The 17,583-nt window shown below is 34.6% G+C and overlaps 3 protein-coding genes across 3 annotated transcripts in view; all 3 read right to left on the bottom strand.

Moving 5' to 3' along the window:
• The window catches only part of LOC111275575 (uncharacterized), a 3,862-nt gene extending 1,203 nt beyond the window's left edge, over positions 1-2,659 (bottom strand). Inside the window, exons 1-3 of the mRNA XM_022860981.2 lie at positions 2,040-2,659; positions 508-593; positions 105-410 (exon numbers count right to left, since the gene is read on the bottom strand). Coding sequence (XP_022716716.1) covers positions 105-410; positions 508-593; positions 2,040-2,438 — 791 coding nt within the window. The 5' untranslated portion in view covers positions 2,439-2,659. The remainder of the gene's footprint in view (positions 1-104; positions 411-507; positions 594-2,039) is intronic.
• Positions 2,660-3,811: 1,152 nt separating this feature from the next.
• LOC111275577 (WEB family protein At5g55860-like) lies at positions 3,812-7,671 on the bottom strand. Its single transcript, XM_022860985.2, has 4 exons — positions 7,325-7,671; positions 6,956-7,064; positions 6,191-6,386; positions 3,812-5,750 (listed from the first exon to the last, which is right to left on the bottom strand). Exons 3-4 carry the CDS (start codon positions 6,359-6,361, stop codon positions 3,966-3,968), a joined length of 1,956 nt encoding a protein of 651 aa, XP_022716720.2. The 5' UTR covers positions 6,362-6,386; positions 6,956-7,064; positions 7,325-7,671; the 3' UTR covers positions 3,812-3,965.
• A 1,497-nt stretch (positions 7,672-9,168) lies between these two features.
• Positions 9,169-16,680, bottom strand: LOC111275578 (nodulin homeobox-like). Its single transcript, XM_022860988.2, has 17 exons — positions 16,529-16,680; positions 15,922-15,973; positions 15,660-15,785; positions 15,404-15,562; positions 14,368-14,451; positions 14,157-14,285; positions 13,781-13,999; positions 13,236-13,364; positions 13,019-13,114; positions 12,701-12,862; positions 12,115-12,409; positions 11,903-12,028; positions 11,738-11,807; positions 11,228-11,291; positions 10,209-10,730; positions 10,083-10,117; positions 9,169-9,718 (listed from the first exon to the last, which is right to left on the bottom strand). Exons 2-17 carry the CDS (start codon positions 15,961-15,963, stop codon positions 9,193-9,195), a joined length of 2,784 nt encoding a protein of 927 aa, XP_022716723.1. The 5' UTR covers positions 15,964-15,973; positions 16,529-16,680; the 3' UTR covers positions 9,169-9,192.
• Positions 16,681-17,583: the final 903 nt, after the last annotated feature.

Genomic DNA, 17,583 nt, shown 5'->3' with positions numbered 1-17,583 from the left:
AATCTAGTAGAAGATTTACAAGAAGCACAGGAACTAGGCTTGCTTAAATTAACAAATAAAGGGAGATTCAACAAAATAGACAATGGAAGAGTAATCAATCCTACCAGTGTCCTGTAACTTCTCCATTGATACTTGATCCAAAAATAATAACATTTCCTGCATACTTATGCCCCCCAATGTGTGAGCATGGGCTAACAGACACTCTACCTTGAAGACCATACAGTTCTATCTCTTCTTTGAATCTGGTAACCAGTACAGGTCCACAAACTCCACAGCGGAAATCTCGCAATGCATGAGAACAAACAAAAACGAATGATCCTTCTAGTTTTTCAGGAGTTAAAGGCAGCCACTCACCATCCTTGACAAGAACTTCTTCAACAAATGTGTCAACATCGAAATGGGTCAATCTCCTGCATACTTAGCTAAACTGAAATCAGTATTAAAGCAGAAAACAAAGGAGATCAATGAAAAACATCTAAAGAAACCTCAATGAAGCTTGCAATGGACCTGTATCTTATCATGTCTGGAAATATTAAAACATCTCCATTTGATGTCTCAGTTCCATCATGCCCCTCACATATTGTTAAGCGAGTCTAAAAGAAGACAAGGAGGTAGATAAGCATGCTGGAAAGCAAAAACTCAAACATTTAGGGGATGCTTATCAATAAATTCTTAGCAAATAATTATGCACCACTAAAATCCTTCCAAACTTAAGGACTGGCGAAAAGTCCTATCAGACCAGATAAACCAACAGCCAACAATCACATCATTTATCTTTCTTCTAAAGAATGTCATTTCAGGGTGAAATCCTTATATTTGTTCCTGTTGATTGAAGATTTACAGTGCAATCAAAAGGGAACACTTCATTGACTCAATGTGCTGTCCTCAAATGATATAAAGGGAAAGTAATTCCAACCGACATTATAACAGTATTATGTGCCTGTATGGACATGCTTTTATAGTCATGGACATTTGTTGAAAGATGGAATTGTATGTTGAACAGTTAACTGCAGTAATAGTAAAAACCAAAAGAAAAAGAAAGAAAACTACTTTTATTTAGCTCCTTCAGGATAAGCAAGGTGTATTAACACACTGTGAAACTTGTATTCATAGGATTATCTTGATTAAAAAACCACATCGAATTTGAATCCCACCTTAACATAAGTAGGGTGTGTTAAAACATCAAATCCAAATCATTCTTATTCATAAACCATCAGTTAAAAACACCTAGTCAACATGAAATGACAAAAAGGAAGCAGGAAAAACATCAAATCTGCAGAGCACCAAATCACTTCCAAATACATACAAACCACCAAAAACAGGATTGTATCCTCTAGAGTAATGAAACCTATTAAATTTTGTAATGACAAATTTGAAGCTAAAAACAAGACAGATTGCAGACCCCCAAATCACTCTTAAACACAGCCATTTAGCAAACCACCTTGAAATGATGAATTTTAAACTATAAATACAAAAAATCACATTTCACTTTGTTAGAAAATTTAGAAAACATAATCACACAAGAGAACAAATCCCAGTCTAGTTTACCATAAAGTGACATCAAAATGAAAAATTTTCAGCAAACAAGGTATCAAATTGCAATCCTCCAAGGTCCCAAGTCTCCTAAACAAAAACATATCTATAAACACCAAACTTCAAGTTACCAAAAAGTAAAACAACAGTCTGAATCAATGTGATAATTTGCTGTTAAAAGAACCAAAGAAGCAAAAATTTAAAGCCAATCCATACATAAAGGACCACCAAAAAACCAATTAAGACCCAATTTTATTGACTACAAATGGAAATTTAATCCAAAAAAAAAAACACAAGATTCTACATTTTGAGATCACTCAAAAAATGAAAACAATCCAGGAAACAACAGAAACCCACTTAAATTCACCTAAAAACATACAAAGTTAACAATTTTGAAGCCAAGAAATCTAACAGTTCCAGAGCTTGAGATCTCTCAAATAACAAAATCGATCCAAAAAAAAAAAAAAAAAAACTCTAAAAACACACACACACACAAACACACCAACCTCTTTTTTCATATCAGTCTTCCTAGCCAAAACGGCAGCAGACAACAACCTAGGCAAACGATCAAACTCAGCAGCCTCAATCCTACGAGGCCAAACAGATTGGTTTTTATAGCAAAGGAAGACATGGCGTTGATAGTACTGAACAGTGCCAGAGATTGGACTTTGCTGCCGAAAGTCAGGCCTCGAGAAACCAAACTCAACATCATTGTTACAAGGACTAGTTATCTCAGTAGCTAAAAGACCTTCGTTTGAGTAACTTCCTGAAGCACTTCCGATGTGGGAAGTTGGGTCTTGGAGAAAACTCTCAAGGTGTTCTGAAAGTGTAATTGGAGATGAGGATGATGATGGGTTTATGGGAAAAGTCAATGAATCTTCTCTTTCTCTGCTACTTGACATCATTTCAAAGGCACAAAGAGAGAGAAAAGGAAACAGAAATCAGGGGTTTTAGGGTAAGGAAAAGAAGGGTTTTTTTTTTTTCATGAAAAAGGAAGGTTTTTTGTTTTTGATTGGAGAAAGTGATTGTTGTCTTTTGAGACAAAGGAAGTGGTAATGGGTTTTTTTTTTTTTTTTTTTTTTTAAGGTTTTAAGTTCCAGAGTTTCCAGTTGTAAGGGAAAGACATGATTTTTAGTTTTTATTTTCTTTTTTCTCTTATATATTGACTCTTAGTCCTTTTTTCTTTAGTTAAAGTTTCTTGTTTATGGACTTGAAAAAAATAGACTTTTCCAGATTTTTGTCACTTAAAATAGAACTTTTCAATTTTTTTTTTATTTTTTTTGTTTTTGAAAATTTATTTTAATTTTTGGATTTTTTAAGTCTTTTTCAGTCATTGAGTTAATGTTTTTGTACTTTTCTTGTTAAAAGGTCTTTTCTTCATATTTGTGTGCTAACTTTCAAAATTTACGACTGTTTTTCTAAATTTTGTATTGACTTGAGACTTGATAGTTAAATGTTTTTGTATTTTTATTGTTTAAAGCCTTTTTTTTTTTTTTTTTTCATATTCTAAGCCAATTTTCAAAATTTGGGCTTGAGGGTACTTTTGATCTTCACAGTGCTTCATCTACATAGAATTAATTGAATTAATTTTGTTTTGTTAAAAATCAAGTATTAAAGAGGAACATGTTTTTCTTTTCTTTTCCACTTCCCTTCCTTTGCCATCCATGTCAGGTCAATAATTTAATTGGTTAAAAGGATTCACATGTGAATATAAATAATTGAGATTGAATAATTATTGTACTCTTATGATACTATTGGATTTTCTCTCATCCAAGTTATACCAACTTTGGTCATTCTTTCATTAAAAAGAATATTGAATTGGATTCACCTACTCAATCAAAATAATGCAAATTGAATAAGTTTCAAGATAATTGTCATTCTATCTCAACTTACGAACTACTTATGGTGAAAGGTTGTTTCCACAAAATCCAACCCTGACTTCTCAACCACCAAGTGCTAAGGTTTTAGGACAATGCTTAATTTGTTGCATTAAAATCTCACAAGGAGAAGGCTTTCTTTCTTTAAGTTAGACACCAACTTAAGCATGGAAGATGCCTGGATGCATTCATTGATCTCATGAATATTATTTAACAGAATTGCCAGCTGTTTCTACTAGTCTCTTGGTGACCAAAGCCTAATTTGCTTACTGCCAAAGCTTCATCAATATCATTGCTGCCACATTGCTTTCCAAGAGCTATTGGCACCTAATACACAAGCATTCATGTTGAGTCATCCATTAACCACCGCTAGTCCTGTACACAGAACTTGGTACCCCATGTTGCTTGCAAACTAATACTTACACATTCCACTTTTAAATTCCTCAAACAGACAAGAATAACAAAGATTTGATTCCGCAGTTCTCAGATGTACACACAACCAAATACGTTTCTCTCAAACATTGATAAATGTACAAAGATCTGGCAAATGCAATGTTACAGAGGCTTCTCACCAGGTAGATAAGAGGGAGATCCACCCTCAATTTGGTTCCTTCTTCGATTGAAGATACCACTGATACTAGGTAAAAGCACCTTTTTTGAGACAGAAGACTTCTCTTTTTCTAACTTTTGCACCTGAACAATTTTCTCTGGTTGGTTTTGTTTTTGAATTCTATTGTGCTGTGGGGATGATTCTGCTGCCATCTGTGCTTCTGCCAGAATTCGAGACGCAGCTTCAGCGGCTTTCTTCTGTTCCTTTTCACGCCACCTTCGGAGCTCTCCCTCCACTGCCCTCTTCGCTGCTTCAGCCATCTCTGCCCTCTTCAAAGCATCTGCAGTTGCAACCTTCATGTCTTCAATCTCTTTGTGAGTTGCCTCTAACCTCTTGAGGGCCTCATTTTCACTAGCCTTCACAGCTTCTACCTGAGCCATGGCAGCTGCCACTTTCATTTCAGCTAAATTATCAGACTCTTCAACTTTATGGCTCAAAGACTCAAATTCTTCCCTGGAGATAGTGATATTGGCTCCAGATTCAGAGGTTGAGGCTCGTGCTGCATTTGTTCTCTCAGAAAGCATCTTTATCTGATCAAGCGCTCTTGTCTCAGCTTTTTTGGCAGCTTCAACTTCTTCCAGAGCAACTCTCAGCAGCTTATCTGCTTCCTCAAGTGCAATTCTTGAGGCTTCAGCTTCCAACTTTAACTTCTCAGCTTCCTTCTTCATCTCTTCCGCTTCTTGCAGCGCATTTTCTGTTTCCACTGATAGTTGTTGGAGGGTTGAAATCATTTCTTCACAGGCACCTCTTGTTTTGGATTCCTCTGCAAGGATAGCTTCAAGCTCTGATTTACTTTTCCGAAGCTTGACGTGCAGGTTCCCAGCAATGGACTCTGTTTCTGCTTCCTTCTCCTTCAGTTCAGAATGCTCTTTCTTCACATTCTCTAGTTCTACCTTAAGAGACTCCACCAAGCTTCTCAAGGAGTTTTCCTCTTCAGCAACTTTCTGCAGTGATTCTTTAGCACCATCTAGGTCTAAAGTAACACTTCGCAAAGACTCCAGATCAGAAGCCTTTGCATTTTCCATCTGCTTCTGCAAAGCCCCTATCTGATTGACCGTTTCAGACAGTTGTGCTTCCAGATTTCGTGTAAGCTCAGGGTCAAATTTATTTTTTAGAGCAAGCAACTTCTTCGTTGACTCTTCAAGGGTAGCTTTATATAATTGCCTCTGGTTATCCTTTTCAGCAAACATTTTAGCTTGTTCTTGCTGTGCTTCAAGAGATGCAAGCTTCACTTGTCCGATTGATTCCTGTACATATGAAATCTCCCTAGTGAGCTCTCCAACCTTCTCCATGTTAACCTTAGTTGCATGTTCAGCTTCTTCTGTTTGGTTAAAGGCAGCAATTTTCGCTTCTAAGGATGCATCACAATCCTGACGAACCTTCCTCAATTCTTGTTTTGCAGCATCAAGTTCAGTAATCACGCTCATGTATTGTTCCCTTGCAGTTTCCAAGTCCAGGCTCCTAGCACCATCAGTTCCAGGGAGAATACCAGAGTTGGCTTCTTCAATCTGCTTTGCCTGATTCTTTGCAGCTTCTGTAGCCTTGATTGCATAATCCTTTGATTCATTAACAGTTTTGAGTTTGTAAGTCAGTTCCTCAACCATTCTTTTAGCCCTTTCAAGCTCTACAAGTGCTTGAGCCTTAGTTGTCTCAGCATTTTCTAGTTGCTCCTTTAACTTGTTCAACTCTTTTTGAGCAAGGTGAAGCTGTGTCTCCTTGGCCAGGACTCTCTGCAGCTCAACAACAAATACATTTTAGAAACAAATAAGAGTTAAACATTACTGATCATGCAATTTTCATATAATTAGATTTCTCAACAATCTATCTGTGACGCTCCAATTCTGTACTCAGTAATTAAACAATGAAAATATTAATAAACACTGCTTAGAAAGAGGGCATAGTGCTCCTTAACAAGGTCTAGTTGCTATGTAGGTTTCTCAGCCTTCAATAAAAGTAGATGCTATGTTCATTATCCTGAGCTGTATGGTTGTTATACTTTTAAATATTTACAATCATTCAAGATGAATGAGAACAGGGGAATAAGAAAGCGAAAGAAAAACTTGAACGTACCATAAATATCATATCCAAGTCTCAAAAACTTAATACTACCTTGCCTTGACACAACATTTCAGGTGAAAGAAGAAAGGGAACTTCAAAGAGTCAGAAATACCTCAGCGGAGTGAGCTTTTGCCTTTTTTACGGCAGGTTTTTCCCCAGAGAAAGCACCTTCACCAAAAAGAGTGACAGCATCTTTAACAGATTGAAAAGGTGCACTAGTATCTATCTCTCCCACCTCCACTTTCGGAGAGTCAGTGGCATTCAGCCCTCCCTTTGCAACCATAATGCTTTTCTTGTTTATTATTTCTCTGAAATTCACAAGTTGAAATAAAGGAAAAATTGGCATGAATCAGATAATGGAGGACAAGTTAATAAGATGTGAACATCCGACAACCAACATGTCTCAGCAGAAAGAATGCAAACTATAATCTAAAAAGAAACTTTATTTTCTCCTATACGGCCAAATGATTCTTCGGCACAATTCCAAATCTCAGGATCTTAACAAGATGTGCTCAATCACAAATCAAAAGGGCTACTCTCTTTCGAAGCAAAATTAGGTTAATCCCATGCACTTGATCAAAGTTATGGTATAGATCTGTCCAAGATTAAATAAGTAATGCCTGAAGGGTTTCCACTTATTGAAGCTCGTATAAGTTAAAGCATAATCACATACTAGAGAAGCAACAACCTTATCACATAATCATTTTAATTCAAGAATTGAAAATTTCAAGCCTTCACAGATTATTAACCCAAAAATCCATAAAGCAAAAACTCCACTACAGCATCAATGAAACTAGATTCCAGTTAAAAATTAGTCAATATCATCAAGGTTTCAACATCATGATAAAAATCACAACATGAGTGAAGCTGACCATACCTTAATTATACTTGTCAAGTCTTCAACCAAATAGATTGCCTAATCACTTCCGTGTCCTTAAGAAGACAAAACTCTAACTTTTTTCCCCAGAAATTCAAGCCACAATACCCTAGCTCAACATCAAAGAAAGAAAGAAACAAAGAAAGAAATGTCTTTAAAAATTTATAGAATTCAAGAACATGACAAAATTGACAGCTCAAGTCAAGGATAGAAATGAAATGTTAAAGAAGGTTTAATAAACAAACAAAAAGCATATAAAATAACAACAAGAACAAAGAACTTACCTTTTAATAGCTAAAACAAATAAAAACAACAAAAACCCTAATCAAAAACCAATAACAAATCAAAGGGTCAAAATCAAAGAATCACCTTCTCTAAAAGCCCTTCAAATCTTCATGATCATCTTCTTTGATCTTCATACTATTCCTTCTGTCACTCAAATACCCTTTTAACCTTTCAACCTAAAGACCAAAACCCACCAAGAAAACTCCAAACTTTTAACAAGAATCTCCCAAGAAATTTAGATTAACAACATTTTCTCCGCCAAGAAAACAAAAAGTAGGCTTCTTGGAAAAGAAAATTTCGTGGGTTTTGATTAAAAAGGGCTTTACTATCTTTGCTTTTCAGAAAATTTGAAGGATTCAAACAGTAACTGTTACTTATTAGAGAGAGAGAGTTTGAATATTCGAAAGCCGTTTGAGACAAAATTTGGTATCAGCAAAGACAGTGAAGACTGTTTCTTTTGATTGAAAGAGAGAGAGAGAGACAAAGAGGGTAACTTTCCGAGGTTGTACTTATTGGACAGATATGTAGAATATCCTAAAGTGAAGGGTAGTTTTGTCTCAAAGATACAAGTAACGAAAAGAACGGGAATGGGATGCCACGTTGAAGTGTTGAGTGATGAGATGAGTTGTGACAAAATGACTGAGAGAAAAGTGTAGAGAGTTTTGTTATGGATCTAATTGGTTTGCTGTTCCTCTCTCTCTCTCTCTCTCTCTCTCTCTCTTTCTCATGTCTGTGTAATTGATTAACTGAATTAATCTTGAAAATAAAAATTTTATTTTTAAGTGAAATAAGGGGGCAAAAACCAAAAGGTGTCAAAAATCAATTTTCAATATTTTAAGTTTTGACATTAGAGAGAAAGCATGTTGGATTGTGATGACAGGCAACTTTCTTAAGTACCCTTGGTTATGGTTTCGTTAAAGGTGATAAGAATTTGATTTGGTTTTTTTAAATAATATATAATTTATTAAATTTTAAATTTTAATTTAAATTTAAATTGATATTTTTTAAAAAAATTAATTCAATCTAAATTAAATTTTATTGATTTGATTTGATTCAATTTAATTTATTAATTTTAAATTTTTTATATATTATTTTTAATACATTTAAATAAATTTACATATAAAATAATTATTTTTATTTTATAAAAATTAAATATATATAAATTTATAAAAACATATAATACGATTTGATTTAATTTTTTTATTTTTTTAAGTCTAAATTTAAAATTCAATTTAAATTTAATATATATATATATATATATTCAATATCAAACTTAATTCAAATTAAATAAAAAAATTAATCTAAATCTAATCGAATATTACCATTTCAAATCAATTTTTAATTTTTTCGAATTTTTTCTCATCCTTACGTCTCGTTGGTCGCTAGCTTTCGGGGAAACGAATAAAACCCTTTAAGCCCTCGAATGATTTCATTAAATGAATGAATCCAACTTCAATGTTTACAGCCCTCTCAGCTCAAAGCATCTTTGTCCAATGGCAACCAACCTTGGCCTCCTCAGGTGGTTGCGGGGCAGAAATAGCCTTATATGTCCTCCAATGGCTCATTCAAAATGTACAAATAGTTAAGTATGACCTGTAAATGGACCCAACCCCAAGTATGGCGTGTAGCATAATGTAATGTTCCACCATTGCTTTTCACAGGAAATCCGTTGGCTCCCATTTCAGTGTTCATTAGAATGTCACTTTCCTGCATAAGGAAAAAGGAGAAAAGGGTACCTCCAAACTTGAGTTCACATTCTGTCTTTCATCAAATTTTGGTGTTTAGAACTCAATAGGTATCCAAAACGCAAGGCCACTTTCCTACCTAGCTTGCTTTTACTTGGCAAGTTTGTTTGTGAAGGTCTGATATTGGTATGTGCTCTAAAGTAATTGGGAAGAGGAAACATATCATTGCCAGCAGCAGGAAAATGATAAATCAACAAAGACTGAAATTTATTGAGGTCGTAACAAGTATATTTTGTTTGAATCCCACATAACTCTCATTACCCCAACCTTTTTTTCAGCCTCTTCAAATGAGGTACCTGTGGCTTCAGAAGGGTAGGGTAGCTTCACCCATCGATCGGCCTTTAGGTCAACCACATCAACAACACAGGTCCCCGATTCCTCCAAGCTCTTTCCACACCATTTACCTTGCACCTGATGTACTTTTCCCTTACCAATCTCCTCACCTATTCCATCTACAAGCACAACAAACTGGCCTGGCTTGCACTGAACAAATTCTGCAGCACCAAAATCAACAAATTCTGAAGCCTCTGGGTTTTCACTTGTGTTGATTCTTGACATGCTTCGAGTACCTCTGGTATTTGAGGGGGCAGTCTCTTGACCAGGACTATCAGGTGCTTTTAACGAATGACCTTGTTGTGGCCCACCTTGCTTTCCTGCAAAAGCATTATCAGGTTCTGGAGGGGGACGAGCATCCTTACTTAAGCGTGCAAGCCTGGCCTTTCTGTTGTTAAGCCTGAACACAGAACATAAGACAAATTAGTTTCATACAATAACCAATAGAACTTGCAAAAATGTGCTAAAGAACTTTTAATAACCAGAATCTATGAACTGATAAAAGCTAATTATACCAATTGGTACTTTTTAAGGTACAAAATACTCATTTCATTTTAAGTAGCTTGCCATAGAAGTTCTATGAAAGAAACTCTAAACTTTAAAGAAACAATGCAACACATATCAGTTATTATAAGCTTTCTTTGTTTCTTTCTTTTCCTGATTCTCACTTTATTTTTGTCATTAAAGAAGCTACCACGTGATATCAGAATGGTTTCTAGAAATATTAGCATATAAAACGTTACAATCAGAGATGGCTTCCTTACCAGTTCCTTAGTTGTGAACATGTAACCTCTGAGCCCTGAGAAATGAATGTAGAAGAAACATCTTACTTCAAGTAGATAACTAAATAAACTTGCATCAAGCATAAATACTAGATCTATTTTACGTACATGATGACATAATTTATCCGCCCACGATTGTATAGAAGCAGTATTTCGCTGCATTTCAGGTTCATCCAGGAGGGCCCTTTCTATTATTGTTACCTGTTCATCATTCATTATAGTCCGCTTCCTTTTCCTTCGTTGCTTTTCTTCAGTTTGAACAGTTTCAACTTTGTCATCCTCTCGAACTCCTGGATGTGTACTTTCTTTGAGGCGATCTACTAATTTATCAGTGGCATTTTTTCCCTTTGTGGAACTTGTATCTGAACCACTTGTTTCAACATTCTGAACATCTCTGTCAATCTCTTTCAAACCACTACGTGAAACAGGTTTATTTTTATCATCTATCATGTCTTGCCTTGTTATATCATCAGCTTGATCCATATGATTGCTTCTGACATAAAACTGCTCGTCTTCTTGGAAAGCAGAATTCTCAGACATTTCCTCTTTCAGGTTACCATTTCGGTTATTAAGATTTTGAGGTTCTCTTCTCAGTAAAGGAGATGAGCAACCCCCTAGACTTCGATCGTCCTATCAGTTACAATACATTGCTGAGTGGTGGATTTAAAAGATAATGAAAAATAAGCAAGAGATTTCATTTGCATCAATGCCAAAATAATAGCCTCTGGAACTAAAAACTGCATCTGAAACAATTTAAGTATGACTAAGTTCACTAGTCTAAAATATAATTGGAATGAAATCTTTGTCTCTCTGATCAAACTTTTTTGGTAAACACAGTTTGAACCATTCAGCACTTGATATTTAAATTTGTTTTACCAAAATAAGGTTCTTAATTTAATTATACATAAAACAAATGAACTTCCAGCATTCACCTGATGTTTCTGTCTAACATATTCTTTATGAAACTAATTCTTAAAATGGACTCAAGTTCAAAATCTTTCCAACAGAAGCAGATAGTCTCAAAACACTTGAAAATATAACAAAGAAAGGAGATACATACCAGCCAAAACAGAGGGATTAGAGGTAGGAATATAATACTACTCCTTTATCATATTCAGAAGGTTTACCTGAACTCGGTTTTCTTCAAATTCAGAAGGATTTATCAGTGACTGCAATTGGTCAAAGAATACCCTGAAAAAGTGAAAGTTGTTTAACAAGAGAAATCAATAATGTTGGACCATCCATGAATTCAAACAGAGAAGTGGGCAATAATGACCTTGAAACAAGGATCAATTTGAATATTGCAAACAAAGGCTTTGGAGTGCATTATAGTTGTAGGAAAATTAAAGTTGTAGGGACAACCTTAAAGGATATTTTATATATGAATTATATCTCTCATGGTAGAATATAAAAAAGAATGCCACGCTCCATGAGTTTATGTTAAGGTTTTAGTTAGTATGAATACTCATGCATTAAGTGTGATGATTTAAACATTTTTCTAGTAGAGTTTGCAAGAAAGCAGTATTAAAAATTTTCCAGGAAGGCTTGATATATCCAAAAATATTAACAAGTTCTAATGCTACTTGAACTTGCAGGAATTTGGTTTTAAAAAAAAAAAAAAAAGAACTCTGGATCACCTCAAGAGCCGCAGATCATCCTCATTCAGAAAAGCAGGAATTAAAGATTCTGCATGACTTAACAAGGAACCTACACGAACAGGTTAACTGTAAGGAACAAGAAAAACATTTATAATCATGTCCTACTTGGAGGGAAAAGAAGACAAAGTTCAACAGGATACTTACGCAAGTTCCTATAAATAGCAGCAACTTTTTGTGAACCAGAGATAAAGGCAAAACCGGGTAATAGCTTAGATGGATCCATTCGCAAGCACCCAAGAAACTTGTTAAGGAAGAGGTTCCTCTCTTGCTCTGTGGATAAAAACAGGTAATCCAATTACCATAAAAATATAACACGAATTTCATGAGAACCTCCCATTGCTCAGGTGGAAATTTACCTTCACATATGTTAGGAACAAAACAATGAAGATTTGCAATTACTTTGACAAATAAAGATGTTCTTTGATGTACATAAGAAGCCTGAGGCATGTTGTTGTTGGGGATAAAGGTGAATTCTAGATTTGTTGTATTTGATAGGTCTGATGATGAAACTGAATCCAAAGCCCATCCGGCTGCGGGAAATAATTCATAATACAGGGTAGCATCTTCTTCCCTTGCAGGGAGATCAGCAGAACACCACATGGATAGAAAATCTCCATGAGAGAGTGAAAATATTGCACTCAAAAATTCAGTCTGAAGGAGCACAAAAGAGCCAGTCATAAATCTTGCCATAAAGGATGAACAGAAAATTATTTACATGTCAATCCAGCAAAAATATTTGCATATTATTCCACAAAAATTTATAAGGTTTTGGTTCTCTGAGAGTTGTATAAGTTTTGATAAACAAGAAGTTATAGCTATTATACTTTTTGGATAATAACATTCTAATGGCACTCTCAGAAGTAATGATATAGCAATTTTCCAAAAGCAGGATAGAAATGAGACTAAAGAAACAAATTCTGAAATCTGATCATAATAACTTACGAAGTGAATAGTGATGTAAGATCGAAAGTTTGAATCATCAGAGAAGATATCAGCTAGACGCATTGCATTAAGTTGAAGATGGCCCATAGGATAGGTTCTATCAGAACTAGCACTGAGATGTTTGGGATCTTTACTGAGTCCAGTCTTCAATAACCCAAGAACCTGCATCATTATAATAATTTTATTAAAGACAGCATAGGACAGTGAAAAGCAGGCTTTAAAACAGAGAATCCAAGACATAGGCCATCAGAAAATTCTGAAAATAATTCCCACTCTATCAAAGCAAAATATAATTTACATAAACATCAGAAAACTAACCTCAAGTGCAACAGACTTTGCCAAATCCAGGCTTCCTGGAGAGCTGGCAACCTCATCAAGATAAGAAATGCTTTCTGCTTCACACAAATGCAATAACTGCATAAACAGGATGTTTTATTCACATAAGTGCCATATTAAAAAGGAGCTGAAGAAGATCATAAAGCAGCTTAAACCTCTACATGTATGGCAAAAACATTTATCCAGGCCTAGCACTTACAATTGACAGGACTTTAGCTTTCAGCCTAGATAATGCAGCCATGACTGTGGAAGATTCTACAAAATACGGTCCATGTAACTTCAGGATGGATTGAGCCAGAAAAAGAATCCCACCCTTTCCACATAGTTCCTGAATGAGTGCCAGAAACAAAATCCCATCAGTCTTCTAAAAAATGCAATATATCCCAGCGTATCACAATAATAATCTCAATAAGTAGAGTCAATAGGACTCAAATGTCACTTGGATCTAGTAAAGATCCTCCATACAAATATTCACAAATTACAATGAGTACACATTGCTTTATTGCAACCATGATTCTTTTTAGTGCCTAAATGAAAATTTTAACATCTTAATCTAAGTTGCTTTTCACAAATAATCCTTCTTTCTTGTTTTCCACAAGCAAGTGCAGTTAAGAATTCTGAACAAAGGTAAAAGTTTTGGCCACAACAAATTATTCCTTTCTAGAAGAACATAATAAAGGTAATACCTTTTAATGCATTACTCCATACCAGATGAATAGATAAATAAAATGCTAGTATGCAAACCTTATTCGTCAGTAAGCGCTCCCGAAACGGTTTTTGTTGGCACAATAACTGAAGGAACTGTAAAGAAGCCTCACATTGTTGGCAAAGATAGTTAACCATTGATTCAGCAGTTGGACTCAACTTGAGACAATTATCTGTATGCTGAGCAGACAGCTTGTTTTGGAGAAACCTGACAACTAGATGAACTGCTCTGCAAGCTACATCCATAAACACATCAACCTGTAACAAAATTTGGATCAATAAGGTGCATGGACTGGAGAACTCAATAAGACCGTAGTATTGTCTTGAATTGCTAAGGAAATGACATGTAAAGAATAGAAGAACATAAAAAGGAGCAATAGCCTGCATAATAATTCCATAGAGAACTAAATTGTACCTTAGGATGTGCCACTATCACTAGAGCCAGATCTAGCCACTGTGAAGATATACATCCAGTCAATAGATACAGACTACATGCTACAAGTGCTGAATGCAAAAGAGGTACGGGACTGGAATCATGGATGTCCTACAACATGAAAAGAAGTTTGAATTAAGATAAAAATAACTTTTGTGGAAGATAAGGCATAAAGGAAATGATTAAAAAGAACCTGTCTATAATCATTGAGAACAATCAAAACATAGAAGACTAGATCAATCAGCTGTTCTGATACTCTTACATCATCAAGCAAAATCTGTAAACATTATAAAAGAAAAAAGATTAGGAGAAAGAAACTCATAGCACGCATAAAAATCTTCAAAGATTGCTATGTAGTAGATAGGCTGGTGAAAAGAGAGAAATGAAGACCCAGTAGAGTGAGTTATAAGATAGAGAAATGACTTCCACAATTAACGGGTACACTCCATAATATCCATATTCCTGTCTTTACAGTTAAGGGCATTTCATAGAGCAAAGGTGCAGACTAGAGTAGTGGGTAAAGTCCCTAAGAAATTTGCAAGATGTTGCAGATTTAATCTTGACTTAATCAAGGATTATGGAGATCTCAAGATCAATGAGGCTTGCTACCAATATTATGTATTACAGTCACTGGGAGCAAAATATAAGAAGTTTTTCTCCCAGTTACAACTAAGAGAGATTTCCAATATAACTAAATCCAACTTCCAAACTTTGAGATGCAAAAACATGAAGACACGTACAGGAACTTAGATTAATTACTTATATTTTCCGTGGGGGCACTGAGTTCAATTAAACCAAACCTGGGGCTTAGCCCAAATGGTTCACCCACCTCTTTTAGGAGGTGGATTCTCTCAAGGCTGGGGCTCGCTCCCCGGCACTTGCAAATTCCCCTTTCCCAATTCCCCTAGGATTTGGCCTCCTTTGTACCAAAAACAAGTGAGTTCAATTAAACCAAATGCCTTTAGTTTAAAGTTAAGCAGTGAATTATTTATCCTACAGTATCACTCTTCCCGCCTTCCCCTCATTTTGATGTATTAACAAATTTTCCATCGAATACTAAAACGAATGGAGTTAACTGCAAGGAAATTGATAAAAAGGATTGTCCCATTATTGCAGTTCAATTTGTTTCAAAGTCCTTGTCATATGCAAGGACAAACACAACAAATAATTGAACAAAATTAAAATCACCATCATAGAAAATAACCAGATGACAATCATTTAAGAGCAACCTGCTCGAGTTTAGTATGGCGGGGCGCTAATTCACACAAAGAATGCAAAAGTCGGATGCCACATAATAAATATCTGAGCAGGGCTTCATCTCTATCAGATGACAAGAGCACTGCAATAAGGTGCAAAGGAAGAAATCCTGCAAGTTTTTCCACATCAATCTGAAAGATAAAACAATTTAATATGAGATGTTTCAGTGAAAAAGAAAAAGAAAAAAAAAGAGTGATACCAAAACAATAACAAATTACGTGGTTGTACCTTTACTTCTAATCCTTTTTCAGTAACAAAGTGAATGGTAAAATTTTCAGAGTCTCTTAACAACTTATTAAGCTCCTGTGAGTTAAGCCCATGAATCTCCTTAACCACTGAAATCAAGTCAATAGCCTGTCCATATAAACCAAAACACATCTGAGTCCCTGATGGAGCTTTACTTATTAAAACGTCTAGATAAATATGACGGGACAACAGCGAAAAGAGATAAAATGCAAATCCAAGTTTCAATTCAGATAAGAACACCAACCTGTTCAACACTGCATATTGCTTCTTCCTTGCCTTGCCTCATTTTCAAAAACCTAGCAGCAAACAAATAATGCATGACTAAAGACTAAAGACTAAATACCATATTCCCTATTAACAAGAAAGTTCATCCACATAAGATAACTACAGCAATTGCACTCTACTATTTCAATATGCCTGCATAGTCCGTAACAAAAAAAAAAAATCAAATCAATTATAACGAAATCTCCACTGCTTTTCCGCAAACCAGCCACAGCCAAAAAGTTTTAACCTTGCAAGAAAAAACAAAAGCTCTACTCCATTTTCATCATACCCATGTTTTTCTTTTCACTAAAACAGCTTCCAAGATTGCTAAACATGCATCCTATACCAATTCAACCTAAAAAAATAACACCACAAACACAAAAAAAGAAGCAACTCTATCAATCAAAGAGTCAGCATTTTGAAAATTATTAGAACCCAAAACCCAACCTTTAATCTCCAAAAACACGACTGATTTAAAGAGAATTTTAAAAAAACTGCTACATTCAATAAATAAAAGCAAGCAAACTCAAAGCCAAAACAAACCAAAAAAAAAAAAGTAAAAGTTAGGGGGAAAACAAGAAACTTACCTTGAAATGATAATTTTATAAAAACCCAAATTGGAATCGAATAGGAAAAACCCTAGGAAATTTTAAAACAAGGTCAAAATCAAAATTTAACAACCACCATGTGAGCGCAGCTGCTCTTTTCTTTGCCCAGAGTTCGTTTTATGTGGGCTCGTGGATTAGATAGAGAGAAAAGAATGACGCTTTAAACAGTTGTACTTTAGAAGGAATTGTGTAATTTTGAGTAGAAATAAAGGGTGGATTTGTCTTAAAACAACTAGATGAAGAAGCTTTGCCATGTGAAGGGAATTTAAAATGGGGATAAACTAGGATTGCCACGTCAGTAAATGTTTATTATTGAAATAAAAAATAACAACAAAATTCGAATTTTATAATAATATTTGGTGGGCTCAAATAAAGGTGTTTAATGGGACGGTTACAGATTCGGCCTTATTGGACCTCTCCTTTCCCAAGTTAAGACTCGAGCCTATCTTGCTCCATCTATGTACTTATACTTTTTACAGGTAAATTTAATAAATATAATAATATCATTTAATTAATCAAATAATAATGATATTAACCGAACTCGAACTTAAAAATCTTAATCTAAACCCGATCCAAAAATCGAATAAAATGGTTTGTTTAAATTTTTTTAATTGAAAAATAAAGATTTGAATTTTACCTTTTGAAATCGAGTAAAATAAGCTGTTCAATTTTTTTTAGTTGAAAAATTTTTTTTTAAATAAAAATTTATGTATTAATAATTGAATCAAATATTTTAATGTATTTTTTTAATGTTCGAAGCTTACTCTTTTGAGAAGTATACATATGTAGCAAATGGATGATGTGAGTAAATGGATAGTCCCAATTTTAGACAACACCAAAGAGGAAAAACTACTTAGTAGTACACTTAATCAATTGTTGTTCTCCTTGTTTCCTTCGAATCAAAAGCTTTTTATGACAACAAAAAAGATTAAATAGATTTGTAATTTAAAACATAATACAAATATAATATAAAAATAAAATATTATAATAATTATATATGTGTTTAATAAAATAAATATTTTATATTTTATATT

This window comes from Durio zibethinus, chromosome 25 (assembly GCF_047325235.1).
Source record: "Durio zibethinus cultivar Kanyao isolate XHJ-2024 chromosome 25, ASM4732523v1, whole genome shotgun sequence".
Lineage (NCBI taxonomy): Eukaryota > Viridiplantae > Streptophyta > Magnoliopsida > Malvales > Malvaceae > Durio > Durio zibethinus.
Note: the sequence above shows the minus strand (reverse complement) of the source record. Positions and strands in the feature narration are given on the sequence as shown.